Raw genomic sequence first — 17,588 nt, 5'->3', positions numbered from 1 at the left:
GTGCGCGAGTGCAAAACGTGAGACAGGTGAAACTAGTGAGTAGTCATGGAAACAAAACAAGCAAGAGTGCACAACCAAGGAACTAAAAAGAGTCCAAAAAACAAACAGCACATGGCCAAACAAAAACATGATCAACAGACATGACACATTTATAATAACATTTAATATTTATGTGTTTTCATGACGCTTTTTTTTTCTTCATCACTGATTATTACTAATTGCAGACTTTATGAAAGCTAACAAACATAATAAAACATCACTTACTGTACAATATCTGCTGTCATTGGGATGCTCATATATTCCTATTTAAATGAAAAATGTCTCATAATCCTCATAAAAATAGCGTAGGTGGGGGGGAGACAAGCGATTTTCCTGTCGTTCTCACCAGTTCCAGGTCCTAAATGGCTGTCAGAGTGTCCCAACTTGTCGGATTATATCCTTAGCCATCTGCTTTTCAGGTGAGGTGCATGATTTATGATCTACAATAAAGTTACAGGGCGCAGGGGTGAGAGAAAGCGGCAGACCACTCGATGGTGTCAACATTGGCACACAAGCTTGTGATAAATAGTTTGTCTGCGTTAGCACTTATAATAACAATATCACTAATACTTGGTTACTATTCAAATCATGAAATGTAAAATGAGTATTGTTGGCGCTTTTTGAATGGTTATTTATCGGCTTTTATGGGCGAAATAGATGAGTAGGAGGAGGCGGACTTTTATTTCCGTTTATTTAATATTTACTAAACTTCATTAAAAAAAAATACCTCCGTCGTCATGTCTTTCATAATGATTGAGAACGATAGGCAAAATCTAAAAAAAAAGTGCAGTTCCCCTTTCAACAAAAAAAATATAAGAGCACCATCAATGGTTAGCATATGTTACCAATAGTGGTTTAAGAGGACACATTTGACTAATCTCTCTTCTTCTCATTGTTCTTGCACTTTACTGAGAGTATAACAAACCATGTTGACTAGTCCTACCAAGCCGGGTCTGTCCTGGGCGAGGTGTCGGACTTGTTCCAGGGACACGTCGGAAGCCCTTAGATCAGTGGTTCTTAACCTGGGTTCGATGGAACCCTAGGGGTTCGGTGAGTCGGCCTCAGGGGTTCGGCGGAAGTCAAAACACACCCGACTCATCGTGTAAATACAAACTTCTCCCTATCGACGTATTACGGGTACGGCAACAGCTGACTTGATTGGCAGGTGTGTAATTTGTTGTGAGTTTATGCACTGTGTTGGTTTTGTTGTTTGAACAAGGTGATGATCATGCACGGTTCATTTTATGCACCAGTAAAAAAACATGGTAACACTTTAGTATGGGGAACATATTCACCATTAGTCAGTTGCTTATTAACATATAAATTAGTAACATATTGGCTCTTAACTAGTCATTATTAAGTACTTATTATCGCCTTATTCGGCATGGCCTTATTATAACCCTAACCCTCTAACCCTGACCCTAACCCATACTTGCCAACCCTCCCGAGTTTCCCGGGAGACTCCCGAATTTCAGTGCCCCTCCCGTAAATCTCCCGGGGCAACCATTCTCCCGAAATTCTCCCGATTTCCACCTGGACAACAATATCGGGGCGTGCCTTAAAGGCACTGCCTTCAGCGTCCTCTACAACCTGTCTTCACGTCCGCTGTTCCTCCAAAAAAACAGCGTGCCGTCCTAGTCGCACAATATGTGCGGCTTTTACACACACTTAAGTGTATGCAAGGCATACTTGGTCAACAGCCATACAGGTCACACTGAGGGTGGCCGTATAAACAACTTTATTACTGTTACAAATATGCGCCACACTGTGAAACCACACCAAACAAGAATGACAAACACATTTCGGGAGAACATCCGCACCGTAACACAACAGAAAAAATACCCAGAACCCCTTGCAGCACTAACTCTTCCAGGATGCTACAATATACATTCCCGCTACCACCAAAATTCGCCCCCCCAACCCCGCCCACCTCAAACACCCCCCCACCCCCCTATCTCCCGAATTCGGATGTCCCACGGTTGGCAAGTATGCCCTAACCCTAACCAAATAACTCTAAATTAAGTGTTTGTTACTTAGAATATGTTCCCCATACTAAAGTGTTACCAAAAACATACAACATTGTCTTGAATTTGAAAAAAAACCAAAACATTTTATTTTTCACTAAAGAAGGGTTCGGTGAATGCGCATATGAAACTGGTGGGGTTCGGTACCTCCAACAAGGTTAAGAACCACTGCCTTAGATCCTGAGCTGCAATGCAAAGCCAGCATGGTGCGGGTGGCGCCTCTAGGACGTCTCCAGCCTGCTTGGTGGGGGTCAAAGTATATGATGACGCAAGTTGGATGGTCAGATGGTCAGCAGATGACATAGTTGAACCATCGCATTGCTGCAAGTCGAGAGGCAGGGAGTTGTTGTGTCCGCTCTAAGATCTCTGTGTTGTGGACATACTGGAACCCTTTCCCTACCTCAATTCTCTTTAGGGCTTTGATGTCAAATCTGTCCAACCTGGCCGTAGTGTTATCTAGGCGCCAGGTTTCTGCACCAGACGGGTTGTAAAGTCTGGGCTTGGTCTCTCTGGAAAGATCTCAGTGTTGCCACAGGGACTGCAGGGGCTTTGCGTCTGTCTACCACTGGTTTCAGGTCGCCGGTTTTGGATATTGTGGATCCAAGGAGTTTGAAGGTGGGGGTTAAAAGGATGAGGTATCATTGAACTGAAAGGGTCGTGGGTCGGTATCGTCACCTATGTGCATAAGTTCAGTCTCAGCTGAACTTAAAGGGGAACTGCACTTTTTTTTTTTAATTGCCTCATTCACAATCCTTGTGTGAGACAGAAACACGTGTTCTTCTTTGTATCTAAATCGTAAAAAAAAAAAAACGCGAGCAAGAGGCAACTAATAGTACAGTTAAAGGGGATTCGCCTATAAAGCCCTCTAAAAAACCTCCAAAAACCTCCATCCATGTTTTAGATACACAATGTAAGTACACTATATTGCCAAAATTATTTGGCCACCTGCCTTGACTCACATATGAATTTGAAGTGCCATCCCACCTTATGCAGCTATTACAGCATCAACTCTTCTGGGAAGGCTGTCCACAAGGTTGCGGAGTGTGTTTAAAGGAATTTTCGACCATTCTTCCAGAAGCGCATTGGTGAGGTCACTGGACAAGGCCTGGCTCTCAGTCTCTGTTCTAATTCATCCCAAAGGTGTTCTATCGGGTTCAGGTCAGGACTCTGTGCAGGCCAGTCAAGTTCATCCACACCAGACTTTGTCATCCATGTCTTTATAGACCTTGCTTTGTGCACTGGTGCACAGTCATGTTGGAAGAGGGAGGGGCCCGTTCCAAACTGTTCCCACAAGGTTGGGAGCATGGAATTGTCCAAAATGTTTTGGTATCCTGGAGCATTCAAAGTTCATTTCACTGGAACTAAGGGGCCAAGCCCAACTCCTGAAAGAAAACCCCACACCATAATTCCTCCTTCACCAAATTTCACACTCGGCACAATGCAGTCCGAAATGTACCGTTCTCCTGGCAACCTCCAAACCCAGAGTCAAAGCGTGATTCATCACTCCAGAGAAGGCGTCTCCACTCCTCTAGAGTCCAGTGGTGATGTGCTTTACACCACTGCTTTGATGCTTTGCATTGGACTTGGTGATGTATGGCTTAGATGCAGTTGCTCGGCCGTAGAAACCCATTCCATGAAGCTCTCTGCGTACTGTACGTGGGCTAATTGGAAGGTCACATGGAGTTTGGAGCTCTGTAGCAAATGTTTCTAGAAACAGTCTCCATGCCTAAGTGCTTGATTGTATACACCTGTGGCCGGGCCAAGTGATTAGAACACCTGATTCTGATCATTCGGATGGGTGGCCAAATACTTTTGGCATTATAGTGTATATATGTATTATAACTATACAATGTAATATTTACAACATTTTGATCATTTCAAGCTTTGTAGGGATTTAAAAGGGGGAATAGAGGAATCCCCTTAGCTACATTGTTAGCCAAGCTTGTATTAGCAGTTTTATTTTTTAATTGTACAAGTTAGAGAAAGACATATGTGTGTTCTTGTCTCAAATAAGGATTGTGAATGATAGACAAAATAAAAAAACGTGCAATTCCACTTTAAGGGCAAGCTTTTTGTCTCCCTTGTCGAAGGTGCTGAGGGCTTCCAGGAGAACTCTGCAATCGCTGTGAAGTCATCAGCATATTTACTAATAAATGTCTACATTTGTCATAATTAGAAGTAATATTTTGTAAACATTGCGGCTCAAAAAACAGTAATTGGGTTTTATGGTTTTCAATCACGGCTGCCTCGCACAGATGCACATGCCCACGGCGCGTGCCCACCCAAGGAGAGATCGTTGCAATCTAAAAGGATTAAAAAACTGAAGGGTGGGTCACAATGGTTGCGGCTCTTTCGGGTGTGAGAACCCTGTATGTAAGCTTCTACCTAAACCTGACATGCAGCAGCTTTAACTCCTTTTTTTTGATAACGGTACCAAAATTATTTCGATACTTTTCGGTACTTTTCTAAAAAAAAAAGGGCACCAAAAAAAATTGCATTAATAGCTTTATTGAAATAAAAAATCTTAGGGTACATTAAACATGTTTCTTATTGAAAGTTTGTCCTTAAATAAAATAGTGAACATACTAGAAAACTTGTCTTTTAGTAGTAAGTAAACAAACAAAGGCTCCTAATTTAGCTGCTGACATATGCAGTAACATATTGTGTCATTTTCCATTCTATTATTTTGTCAACATTATTAAGGACAAGTGGTGGAAAATGAATTATTAATCTACTTGTTCATTTACTGTTAATATCTGCTTACTTTCTTTATTAACATGTTCTATCTACACTTCTGTTAAAATGTAATAATCACTTATGGGGGGGGGGGGGGGTGTTACCCACATATGCGGTCCTCTCCAAGGTTTCTCATAGTCATTCACATTGACTCCCACTGGGGTGAGTTTTTCCTTGCCCGTATGTGGGCTCTGTACCGAGGGTGTCGTTGTGGCTTGTACAGCCCTTTGAGACACTTGTGATTTAGGGCTATATAAGTAAACATTTATTGATTGATTGATTGATTATTATGTCGTTTGATACTTTACATTAGTTTTGGATGATACCACAAATTTAGGTATCAATCTGATACCAAGTAGTTATAAGATCATACATTGGTCATATTCAAAGTCCTCATGTGTCCAGGGACATATTTCCTGAGTTTATAAACATAATTTTTTAAAAACGAAAGAAGATATTGTGATGCAAAAAAAAAAAAGGTATTTTTCAGAGGCGGTATAGTACTGAATATGATTCATTGGTATCGCGGTACTATACTAATATCGGTATACCGTACAACCAATCCAATCAATCCAGCCCACTTTATTTATAGAGCACATTTAAACAACAAAAATGTTTCCAAAGTGCTGCACAAAAATATTAAAAACAAGATTCAAATACTATCCTTAGCTCCACAAATGACTGAATAAAAACAAAATAAATAAATATAAAACCAATATAAAAATAATATATAAAAATAAATATGATTAAAAACGATTTTAAAGGGTAAAACCAATTAAAACAATCAATAAAAATACAAATTTAAAAACATGGAGGACCTCACAGACCCAGTTGGGATTACTGCCATAGCACAGGAAAAATCATTATCGTACGATATTATCAAGCATATGAAAATACTTACTTTTATTTCACGAGAACCTTTTGTCTTACAGAGACAATTCACTTTTTCCTGCAGGGGTCATTGACTTTACAAAAGAAGTTTATGACATATTAAAGGCTGTACTAAAAATAAAAAGCTGCTGTTTTGTAATGATTCAGGAGCACTGAGAGGTACATTTAATTTCTGGACCTCACAATATGAAATAAAGAGCGAGCAGCAGTGAATAGGCTTTATTTATCTCAGGGGTGTCAAAGTCATTTTAGCTCAGGGGCCGCATGGAGGAAAATCTATTCACAATAGTAAAATCATGGCATGATATCTTAAAAATAAAGACAACTTCAGGTTGTTTTCTTTGTTTTACTTTGGCCTAAAATAGAACTAGCACATTCTGAAAATGTACAAATCACAAATAATCTTCTGGACAAAACACTTCAAATTTGTTGAAAATTCTGAGGAAATTGGTGCAGCTTCAAAAACACAATGAGCTTAGACTTGGTCTCGGTGTATCTACAAAGCCATGATTAAACTTGAAGTCACAGTCTTTCTGGGATTGAACAAAAAACACAACATATAAACTCTTCTAGTTATCAAATACCTCCTTTGTCATGTCCACGTATCAATCCAGAGCTAACTCAACAAACCGTAAGAAACGGAGGTAAAAACTTTTCCAAAGGGTTGAGTTCACTTTTCTGTTTGACAGAGATATTTTGGGGCAACGAGGGTGCCAGATGACGATGTGTTCGAAGCAGAAGACATAAAACGGCAGGTTTTAAGTTTCATGTGGGTCGAGGAGGAGGAGGAGGAGGAGCCACAGTCCCCCTGCTCAGCGGCCTTGTGATTAGAGTGTCCGCCCTACGATCAGTAAGGTCGTGAGTTCAAACCCCGGCCGAGTCATACCAAAGTCTATAAAAATGGGACCCATTACCACCCTGCTTGACACTCAGCATCAAGGGTTGGAATTGGGGGGTTAAATCACCAAAAATAATTCCCGGGTGTGGCCACCGCTGCTGCTCACTGCTCCCCTCACCTCCCCGGGGGTGATCAAGGGTGATGGGTCAAATGCAGAGAATAATTTCACCACACCTAGTGTGTTTTTTACTGTGTACCTCTTGCTTGCTTGCCTAACAGAATTGCTATTGTGACATCCAGTGGACACATTTAGAACAGCAGTTTATTTCGTTAAAAAAAAAAAAAAAAAAAAAAGCTCAGTTTTATACTTGGCAAACCGGATACAACCTGTATGTTTGATATCCCTGATTTTGGTTGTTGTTTAAACTAATGCATAATTTTTTTCCTGAACCCGCTCTTAAACCAGGAGATGCTAAAGGACGAAGTGAGGACCCTGACCTACCGCAACTCCATGTACCACAACAAGCACGTGTTCAAGGATAAAATAGTTCTTGATGTGGGAAGTGGCACTGGGATCTTATCCATGTTTGCAGCCAAAGCAGGAGCGAAGCACGTGTATGGGGTGAGTAAGACTGTTGTGTGTGTGTGTGTGACTTCTTCAATGTGTGCCTGGACATATATTTGAAATACTGCACCACGGGTGAAGCTTACTGTAATCTTAGAGGAATCTCCTGTCTCACGGGCGGGTGATAAAAGTGTTACGGCCTCTTAGGCCCGTCGTACACATGGCATCTCTGTCACGGTGCACCGAAGTGCAAGTTAATTGGTAGTCAGGTCGTGTTTGAGGATGCACACCACTGCATTATCGTGGTACAAGGACTAGCATATGCAGAGACTCCTCCCACCACCACCAAGGACCGTTTTCACTGCTGGACTCTAGAAAGAGGTTCCGCAGCCTCCGTAGCAGAACCTCCAGGTTCTGTAACAGCTTCTTCCCTCAGGCCGTAAGACTCTTGAACGCATTAAAATAATCCCCTCAATTCTACCCCAAAATGGATTAACTCGCTGTAATATAAAGACAATATAACATACATCCATAAACGTGGATGCATATGCAAAAGTGCAATATATTTATCTGTACAGTAATCTATTCATTTATATCTGCACCTTATTGCTCTTTTATCCTGCACTACAACGAGCTAATGCAACGGAATTTCGCTCTTATCTGTACTGTAAAGTTCAAATTTGAATGACAATAAAAGGAAGTCTAAGTCTATATATTTGCTTCATTGACTTGGAATTGCCAAGAGACTTGCGTTGTAATCTGTCTTGTGTTGTAATTTGACACGTGGTTGTGGGTTCAAATATGGCTCAACAATATTTAAAGGCCTACTGAAATGAATTTTTTTATTTAAACGGGGATAGCAGATCCATTCTATGTGTCATACTTGATCATTTCGCGATATTGCCATATTTTTGCTGAAAGGATTTAGTATAGAACAACGACGATAAAGTTCGCAACTTTTGGTCTCTGATTAAAAAAAAGCCTTGCCTATACCGGAAGTAGCGTGACGTCACAGGAGGTAGGATTCCTCACAATTACCCGTTGTTTACAATGGAGCGAGAGAGATTCGGACCGAGAAAGTGACGATTACCCCATTAATTTGAGTGAGTATGAAAGATTCGTGGATGAGGAACGTTAGAATGAAGAACGAGAGGCAGTGCAGGGTGTATCTTTTTTCGCTCTGACCGTAACTTAGGTACAAGGTCTCATTGGATTCCACACACTCTCCTTTTTCTATTGTGGATTACGGATTTGTATTTTAAACCACCTCGGATACTATATCCTCTTGAAAATGAGAGTCCAGAACGCAAAATGGACATTCACAGTGACTTTTATCTCCACGACAATACATCAGCGAAACACTTTAGCTACTGAGCTAACGTGATAGCATCTGGCTCCAATGCAGATAGAAACAAAATAAATAAATCCCTGACTGGAAGGATAGACAGAAGATCAACAATACTATTAAACCATGGACATGTAACTACACGGTTAATAATTCTCAGTCTGGCAAAGCTTAACAATGCTGTTGCTAACGACGCTGAAGCTAACTTAGCAACTTAGCAACCGGACCTCACAGAGCTATGATAAAAACATTAGCGCTCCACCTACGCCAGCCAGCCCTCATCTGCTCATCAACACCCGTGCGCACCTGCGTTCCAGCGATCGACGGCGCGACGAAGGACTTCACCCGATCACAGATTCGTTGGCGGCTAGCATCGGCTAGCGCGTCTGCTATCCAAGTAAGTAGTCCTTGTTGTGTTGCTACAGCCAGCCGCTAATACACCGATCCCACCTACAACTTTCTTCTTTGCAGTCTCCATTGTTCATTAAACAAATTGCAAAAGATTCACCAACACAGATGTCCAGAATACTGTGGAATTGTGCGATGAAAACAGAGCAGTTTGTATGGTGACACATTGGGTACGAATACTTCCGTTGCCGTCGTGACGTCACGCGCATATACATCATCCAAAGACGTTTCCAACCGGAAGTTTAGCGGGAAATTTAAAATTGCACTTTATAAGTTAACCCGGCCGTATTGGCATGTGTTGCAATGTTAAGATTTCATCATTGATAAATAAACTATCAGACTGCGTGGTCAGTAGTAGTGGGTTTCAGTAGGCCTTTAATGGTTCTTCTGCCCAGGAAAGCATATGTAGTTTATTATTTTAAATACAACTCAGTTAAAATATTTTTAGTAAAAGGTTTTGTTTTTTTTAGCACATCCAATACCATGATGATAATGATAGCCATTATGATTCTGGTCACAATAAGTGATTAAATTATATCGTTACCTCCCTAAGGCCCCTTCTACACTAGGTAAATCCCACCTAACCTTATCCTTGTCCACACACACACACAATGGTCGTTTAAGACCCCTTGCCCTCCGTCCGCCGGCGCAACAAACCTAGTACGAATGCACGGACAATGCACACGTCATAGTCACCTCCAGTGTTGCTTTGTGTGCAAGTTTTTAAATTTGACTTATCAGAAACAATATCCAGTGTTGTGGTATTTCAATTAACTGGAATCCAGTGTGCTGTGGGGCCCTATTGTAGTGAATCACACCTGAGACATCATAAATTAATCAAATCTTTAGTGGACATGTGAACGTAAACAATGTGATAAAGATTATTTTACAACAATCAATCTAGGGATCTAGATATCTGGGGCCGTACTTATCAAGCTTCTTAGAATTACTCCTAAGAAGTCTGCTAAGAGTTGACTTATGAGTAAAGAAATTATTCGCTGAAAGCTGCACTTAATAGTTAGTTATCAAGCGTCCTACTCACACTTTCAGCGAAGTGTAGGACTGAATCTTAAGTGTCACACTCAGAGCTGAATTACGACATTACTATGTGCCGTAAACGGAATTTTAGGTGACGTCATTTCTGTGTCCATAGAAATTACCAATCACGGAAGGGAATCCCTTGTCTAAGAATAAAGAAATATCTTGGAAATATGTAAGTGGACAATGGGAGTGTATATTTTGACAATAAACTACAAAATAATACAAAACAAACAAACAATATTGGCAATGAATCAAAAATAAATGTTTCCTTTTCTTTCCAATTCATTAATTAGGCAACTAATTTGAAACTGGTGTGGGTGGCTCTATATATACTAGCCCACTGCAGCCACATGCAGCTCTGCTGCGTGATGTTGCTAATGAGATGACGCCCCTTATTAAATCTGTGACAAAAATAATACCCGCTCTGTCGAAACGATACCGTTTGATCAGCTGCTCGCTCCCTGAACGTTCGCGCACGTCTCTCTCGCCTCAGTGCCATCCCCTGCTGGCAACTCCTAACCACTTAGGACACCTCTGAAGGTCTCTTAAATATCATGGAGAGTAGGAGTGATTCTTAGACTTAAGAAAGTCGATAAATAGCTTTTATTCTTAAGTTTGAGAGTCGGACTAAATTTCGCAAATTCTCAGGACTTAAGCGTAAAATGGCACTCTAAGACGCTTGATAAATACGGCCCCTGGTCAGGACACTCCTCACCTTCATTATTTATTCGTTTTTGGTGACTTTATATACTCTGGACCTAGATATTGAGTTTGCGACATACATGGCGGACAATAACTGATACGGTCTGCTTTGCCAGTCCAAAGGCATTCGATGTTTTCCGTAGTCTTCCCTCGTCGGCCAGGTAATACAAAGCGCGCGCTACCTTTTTATGAATCACATTTACGGGAGCCTGCATTCTCGTTGTCTCTCCTTCGACAAATGGACAACGTTTTTCGGTAAGTAGAATCACAGCTGACCCGGACATTTGAAAGTTATCATGCCGTCTGAGAAGTGTGGTATCCCAAATAGCTGCTATCGCTTTCTCTTAAGGTATTCATGTGTGATTTTCACAAGCATCTGTACATGTAGAATAAGGAGAAACACGGGCAGGTCTGGATGACTCACCTCCATATTTCTAGTGTTTACCTCCGAGTGGAATCAGGTTGTTTTGAAGCTGGCTGTGGCGCGTTCTTTCTGACATCACTTCCTGTGTGGGGCGCGGTTTTTCTGGCGTCACTTCCTGTGTGGGGCGCGGTCTTTCTGGCGTCACTTCCTCTCCGAACTCAGTTTGTAAACGATCAATTAATCCATACAAAGCTAAGAGCCGGAGATTCAAGAAATACACGGCACACTTACCCGTGTAAAAAATTATCCTAGAGGGCAATCTTGAACACTGGTTTAGTGTGGCTGAAACGGGGCTTAGACTAAGAAATTATTTGTTTAAGGAGTTATCCGGCCTTAACCTTCCTCTTGTGTTAGCTTTCTGTTACCATCTCTTATGTTAACGGGTCGGTTTTGACCCATGTCTTAAATCAGCCAGTAAAATACACTAAAAACAATTATCTATCATCCAATTTGTTTCTCATCTCTTGGTTACCTTGTTAGGCTTCCTTATCCATGAAAATATTGGTTTTAATATTTTTGGTGTGGGCCATTGGGCCTTTTTTTTGTCAGTATAGCCCTCGATTTCAATTTAAAAAAATGGTAAAATGAACCTCAAGAGAAGTGTATAAATAAATAAAAGGTTGTTGCGTTACCTGACTATTACTGAGGGGTATTAGAACACATCTCTTGAATAAATTTGTTGAATTTATTTTTTCATTTTAATAATTTTAACTATAGTAACATCTATGGTGTTACGGGTCGATTTCGACCCATATATATTTACTTCAAGAAAAAGGCTAAAAAGTATTTTTTTCAGCAACAGAACTTTAATACAAACACAAAATGAAAAGCAGAACAAGTCATAACACAACATATAGATTTGCAAGGTCAAACAAACAACGACCAATCAAGCAAATCAAGTTAAGTTAAGTTAAAGTTAAAGTACCAATGATTGTCACACACAAACGAGGTGTGGCAAAATTATTCTCTGCATTTGACCCATCACCCTTGATCACCCCCTGGGAGGTGAGGGGAGCAGTGAGCAGCAGCGGTGGCCGCACCCGGGAATCATTTTTGGTGAATTAACCCCCAATTCCAACCCTTGATGCTGAGTACCAAGCAGGGAGGTAACGGGTCCCATTTTTATAGTCTTTGGTGTGACTCGGCCGGGGTTTGAACTCACAACCTACCGATCTAAAGTACCAATGATTGTCACACACACACTAGGTGTGGTGAAATTTGTCCTCTGCATTTGACCCATCCCCTTATTCACCCCCTGGGAGGTGAGGGGAGCAGTGAGCAGCAGTGGTGGCCACGCCCGGGAATCATTTTTGGTGATTCAACCCTCAATTCCAACCCTTGATGCTGAGTGCCAAGCAGGGAGGTAATGGCTCCCATTTTTATAGTCTTTGGTATGACTCGGCCGGGGTTTGAACTCACAACCTACCGATCTAAAGTACCAATGATAGTCACACACACACACTAGGTGTGGTGAAATGTGTCCTCTGCATTTGACCCATCCCCTTGTTCACCCCCTGGGAGGTGAGGGGAGCAGTGGGCAGCAGCGGTGCCGCACCCGGGATTCAATTTTGGTGATTTAACCCCCAATTCCAACCCTTGATGCTGAGTGCCAAGCAGGGAGGTAATGGGTCCCATTTTTATAGTCTTTGGTATGACCTCCTCATCAGACTCATCAGATGTGTCAGTGTCTTCTGGATGATAATCCACATTGTCTTCCTCCTCAGAAACCTGTTCATCCGTATCACTATGCTGCTCTGTGTCCTCTCCCTAATTTTCACCAAAAATATTATCCAGAACTTCTTACTGTACGGTAAATCTTTTTTTCATTTTTGTATGCTGCAAATTGGAGATGTGCACTCTGCCAGTCACCAACTCTATACTGAATTAACCTCACATGTCATGTTTTAGTAGTGGATAACAAGGTAAAATGAGAATCCCCTAAAGCTCACATGATTGGTAGAGGAGCTGGCTGTCAGTGTGTTCAGTTTTGGCTGTAATTATTGTTTTATTATCTTTTTTTTTATAACTGGGTCGAAACCGACCCTAACACCACCAAGGTCATAATTTCAACCAGAGCATTTTATAATTAAGTGGAAAAAAAAAAAAAAAGTTTTATTTTGTTGAAATAGAGGTTCCTGACAAAGTCAAAAAGCCTTGATGCAAAAAAATTAATTTGTGTGGTTCTTTTATGCATTCAAAAACTAAAACGTGTCGGTGCCGACCCTAACACAAGACGAAGGTTAAGTCAAGCCAGTCTCGACAAAAAGCTGTCTCGCACATGCGTGTGATTGCATCAGTTGAGGTAAATTAAGTTGTTCATATGCCCGAGGATAATACACAGGGTAAGGCGCCCAGGCAGCATATACTGTATTTTCTTTGTTAACGTGGAATTTGTGTTGTAGTCTACTATTTGACATAATGTGTTTGCGTGTAAAATAATGGCTTTTAAGATGTAAGGACAATATTTAATATTTCTTCTGCCAAGAAAAGGTTATTGTGTGTATGTGCTTGTTGTTGTATGTTTACTATTTACGAAACCCAAAACCAGTGAAGTTGGCACGTTGTGTAAATTGTAAATAAAAACAGAATACAATGATTTGCAAATCCTTTTCAACTTATATTCAATTGAATAGACTGCAAAGACAAGATACTTTACGTTCGAACTGGTACCCTTTGTTATTTCTTTGCAAATATTAGCTCATTTGGAATTTGATGCCTGCAACATGTTTCAAAAAAGCTGGCACAAGTGGCAAAAAAGACTGAGAAAGTTGAGGAATGCTCATCAAACACTTATTTGGAAAATCCCACAGGTGAACAGGCTAATTGGGAACAGGTGGGTGCCATGATTGGGTATACAAGCAGCTTCCATGGAATGCTCAGTCATTCACAAACAAGGACGGGGCGAGGGTCACCACTTTTTGAACAAATGCGTGAGCAAATTGTTGAACAGTTTAAGAACAACATTTCTCAACCAGCTATTGCAAGGAATTTAGGGATTTCACTATCTAAAAGTCTATAATATCATCAAAAGGTTCAGAGAATCTGGAGAAATCACTGCACATAAGCGGCGAGGCCGTGACCTTTGATCCCTCAGGCGGTACGGCATAAAAAAACGACATCTGTTTGTAAAGGATATCACCACATGGGCTCAGGAACACTTCATAAAACCACTGTCAGTAACTACAGTTGGTTGATACATATTTAAGTGCAAGTTAAATCTCTACTATGCAAAGCGAAAGCCATTTATCAACAACACCCAAAAATGTCGCCGGCTTTGCTGGGCCTGAGCTCATCTAAGATGGACTGATGCAAAGTGGAAAAGTGTTCTGTGGTCGGATGAGTCCACATTTCAATTTGTTTTGGGAAACTGTGGACGTCGTGTCCTTTGTACCAAAGAGGAAAATAATCACCCGGACTGTTATAGGCCAGCATCTGTGATGGTATGGAGGTGTATTAGTGCCCAAGGCATGGGCAACTTACACATATGTGACGGCACCATTAACACTGAAAGGTACATACAGGTTTTGGAGCAACATATGTTGCCATCCAAGCAAAGTCCTTTTCATGGACGCCCCTGCTTATTTCAGCAAGACAATGCCAAGCCACATTCTGCATGTAAAAGAGTGCGGGTACTAGACTGGCCTGCCTGTAGTCCAGACCTGTCTCCCATTGAAAATGTGTGGCGCATTATGAAGCGTAAAATACGACAACGGAGACCCCCGGACTGTTGAACAACTTAAGCTGTACATCAAGCAAGAATGGGAAAGAATTCCATCTGAAAAGCTTCAAAAATTTGTCTCCTCAGTTCCTAAACGTTTACTGAGTGTTGTTAAAAGGAAAGGCCATGTAACACAGTGGTGAAAATGCCCCTGTGCCAACTCTTTTGCAATGTGTTGCTGCCATTAAATTCTAAGTTAATGATTATTTGCAAAAAAAAAATTAAGTTTCTCAGTTCGTACATTACATATCTTGTCTTTGCAGTTTATTCAATTGAATATAAGTTGAAAATGATTTGCAAATCATTGTATTGTGTTTTTATTTACGATTTACACAACTTGCCAACTTCACTGGTTTTGGGTTTTGTAGAATAAAACTTGGTTAAAACATGCGTGTATAGGTGCTTTTTGAGCCCATTCAACAATTCTGCAATAATAACGATAACTGTGATATAAATCTTTATATCGTTACCTCCCTAAGTTCAATCAAAGTCAACAATAGACTGAAAGTTTGTTTTTCCTGAATGCCACTAAACGCACCACATTTCTACAGAAAGTCACAAAAGTGTGACATGCACACTGCTGTTTTTTTGTGCATTATTGGATCTAACAAAAATGCGTAAGTCCATTTTTCCAGAATGTCACTAAACGCACCACACTACTACGATAAGTCTCGCCCGGGGGTCGGCAACGCGCGGCTTTCCAGCCACACGCGGCTCTTTAGCGTTGCCCTAGTGGCTCCCTGGAGCTTTTTCAAGAAATTATGAAAATGGAAAAAGATGAGGAAAAAAATATATATTTTGTTTTAATATGGTTTCTTAAGGAGGAAAAACATGACACAAACCTTCCGAATTGTTAGAAATTCCACTGTTTACATTAAACATGCTTAACTGATGAGTATTTCGAGCCTGTCATTTTGTCCTAATTTCGGAAGTCCTAGAACGCACCGTAGTTTGTTTACATGTACAACTTTCCTTGATGCTGCCACAGAAAGACGTGTTTCATGCCACTCCTTCTTTGTCTCTATTTGTCCATCAAACGTTTTATGCTGTGCGTCAATCCACAAAGGTGTGCTTTGTTGATGTTATTGACTTGTGTGGAGTGCTAATCAGACATATTTGGTCACTGCATTACTGCAAGCTAATCGATGCTAACATGCTATTTATGCTAGCTGTATGTACTTATTGCATCATTATGCCTCATATTTTAGGTATATTTGAGGTCATTTTATTTGTAGTTTTCGTTTCTTTCAACTTGAACACACACATCTTTACCTTTGGCCATTCTAAGCCAGTACTTTCAAGGAGTTATCTCACCCTCTGAAGAGCCTCCGTTTTACTAATGTTTTCCAATGTTGTAAACATGTGTAGAATAAATATTACATTTCAACATTTCTGTCAACGAAGATTTGCATTAGCCTGCGACATAGTCATTTTGATAGTAGTCTAATACATCTAATATAGACACACCATGTGTTGCCTTCATTATAACACTTATGTATTACTTAGTAGATTGCACAGTACAGTACATATTCCGTACCATTGACCACTAAATGGTAACACCCGAATAAGTTTTTCAATTTGTTTAAGTCGGGATCCACGTTAATCAATTCATGAATGTGTGAATGAATGAATGTATTTATTCCGGCAGACAGACATATATAGCAACACTTCATCACTCTTTGTAATTTGACAGACATGCAACGTCACCCACCGAAAAGGGATACGGGAAAAAAAGCAAGAATGCTTATCCATGTCCCGCCCCTAATTTACAATCAACTTATATGTTGGTTATATATGTTGGTTATATAGTCCAAGTTTCAACAGCAGATTTGATGGATACATGACAATTTCAGAACAAGTATAATATATGATAATGACAAGTCAGTATACATACACCAATATGGATATAATAGCATTGAGCGGCCAAGAGATTAGCTCCATCTTGCCTGGGTATATTTCACCTTATCTGGTGTGTTATGTCCATTATTCCACAGCGAGTTCTTTTGCACCTGTGTCCCACAGTTGAGATAGTCCAAACAACTAGTCATGTTTTTGATAGTTTCCCAACAACACATTTTTTACCGTAAGGTTGAACACTCTTAGGCTAGAAGACAGTTTGATTTCTCCGCTCACATTGTCCCACAGTTTCACCCCTGCTATAGATAACGTTTGAGCCTTGAATGTGGAATTTACAATGTTATGTTTGAATTTCAGGACTCCCCTGAGTTCATGTGAACCATCTCTGAGTGAAAACAGACTCTGCATATTGGCAGGTAGAGCCCTTTGTGAGGCCATAAACATAACTTGAAGGCTACTGTATTGGATTATATCATGTAGTTTAAGAAAATTACTCATTATGAACAGATCATTGGTATGAGCTCTATATGGGGCATAATGTATAATTCTAATTGCCTTTTTCTGGAGCTTAAATAGCGGTTCAATAGTGGTGTGCCCCTGAACTTCAGCGCAATACTGTAAATGCGGCAATAAAAGAGCTAAATGAATTTTGATTTAGTATATACAGTCGCGATCAAAAGTTTACATACACTTGTAAAGAACATAATGTCATGGCTGTCTTGAGTTTCCAATAATTTCTACAACTCTTATTTTTTTGTGATAGAGTGATTGGAGCACATACTTGTTGGTCACAAAAAACATTCATGACGTTTGGTTCTTTGATGAATTTATTATGAGTCTACTGAAAATGTGACCAAATCTGCTGGGTCAAAAGTATACATACAGCAATGTTAATATTTGGTTACATGTCCCTTGGCAAGTTTCACTGCAATAAGGCACTTTTGGTAGCCATCCACAAGCTTCTGGCAAGCTTCTGGTTGAATTTTTGACCACTCCTCTG

At 40.4% G+C, this 17,588-nt stretch overlaps 1 protein-coding gene across 2 annotated transcripts in view; it reads left to right on the top strand.

Annotated features, from left to right (window-relative positions):
- LOC133641599 (protein arginine N-methyltransferase 8-B) overlaps window positions 1-17,588 on the top strand; it is a 90,458-nt gene that overhangs the window by 16,800 nt on the left and 56,070 nt on the right. For both annotated transcript variants that reach the window (XM_062035439.1, XM_062035438.1), the window contains one exon: window positions 6,995-7,150. In XM_062035439.1, the coding sequence (XP_061891423.1) occupies window positions 6,995-7,150 (156 nt within the window). The remainder of the gene's footprint in view (window positions 1-6,994; window positions 7,151-17,588) is intronic.

The sequence above is a fragment of the Entelurus aequoreus genome, linkage group LG24 (assembly GCF_033978785.1).
Source record: "Entelurus aequoreus isolate RoL-2023_Sb linkage group LG24, RoL_Eaeq_v1.1, whole genome shotgun sequence".
NCBI classification, from domain to species: domain Eukaryota; kingdom Metazoa; phylum Chordata; class Actinopteri; order Syngnathiformes; family Syngnathidae; genus Entelurus; species Entelurus aequoreus.
Note: the sequence above shows the minus strand (reverse complement) of the source record. Positions and strands in the feature narration are given on the sequence as shown.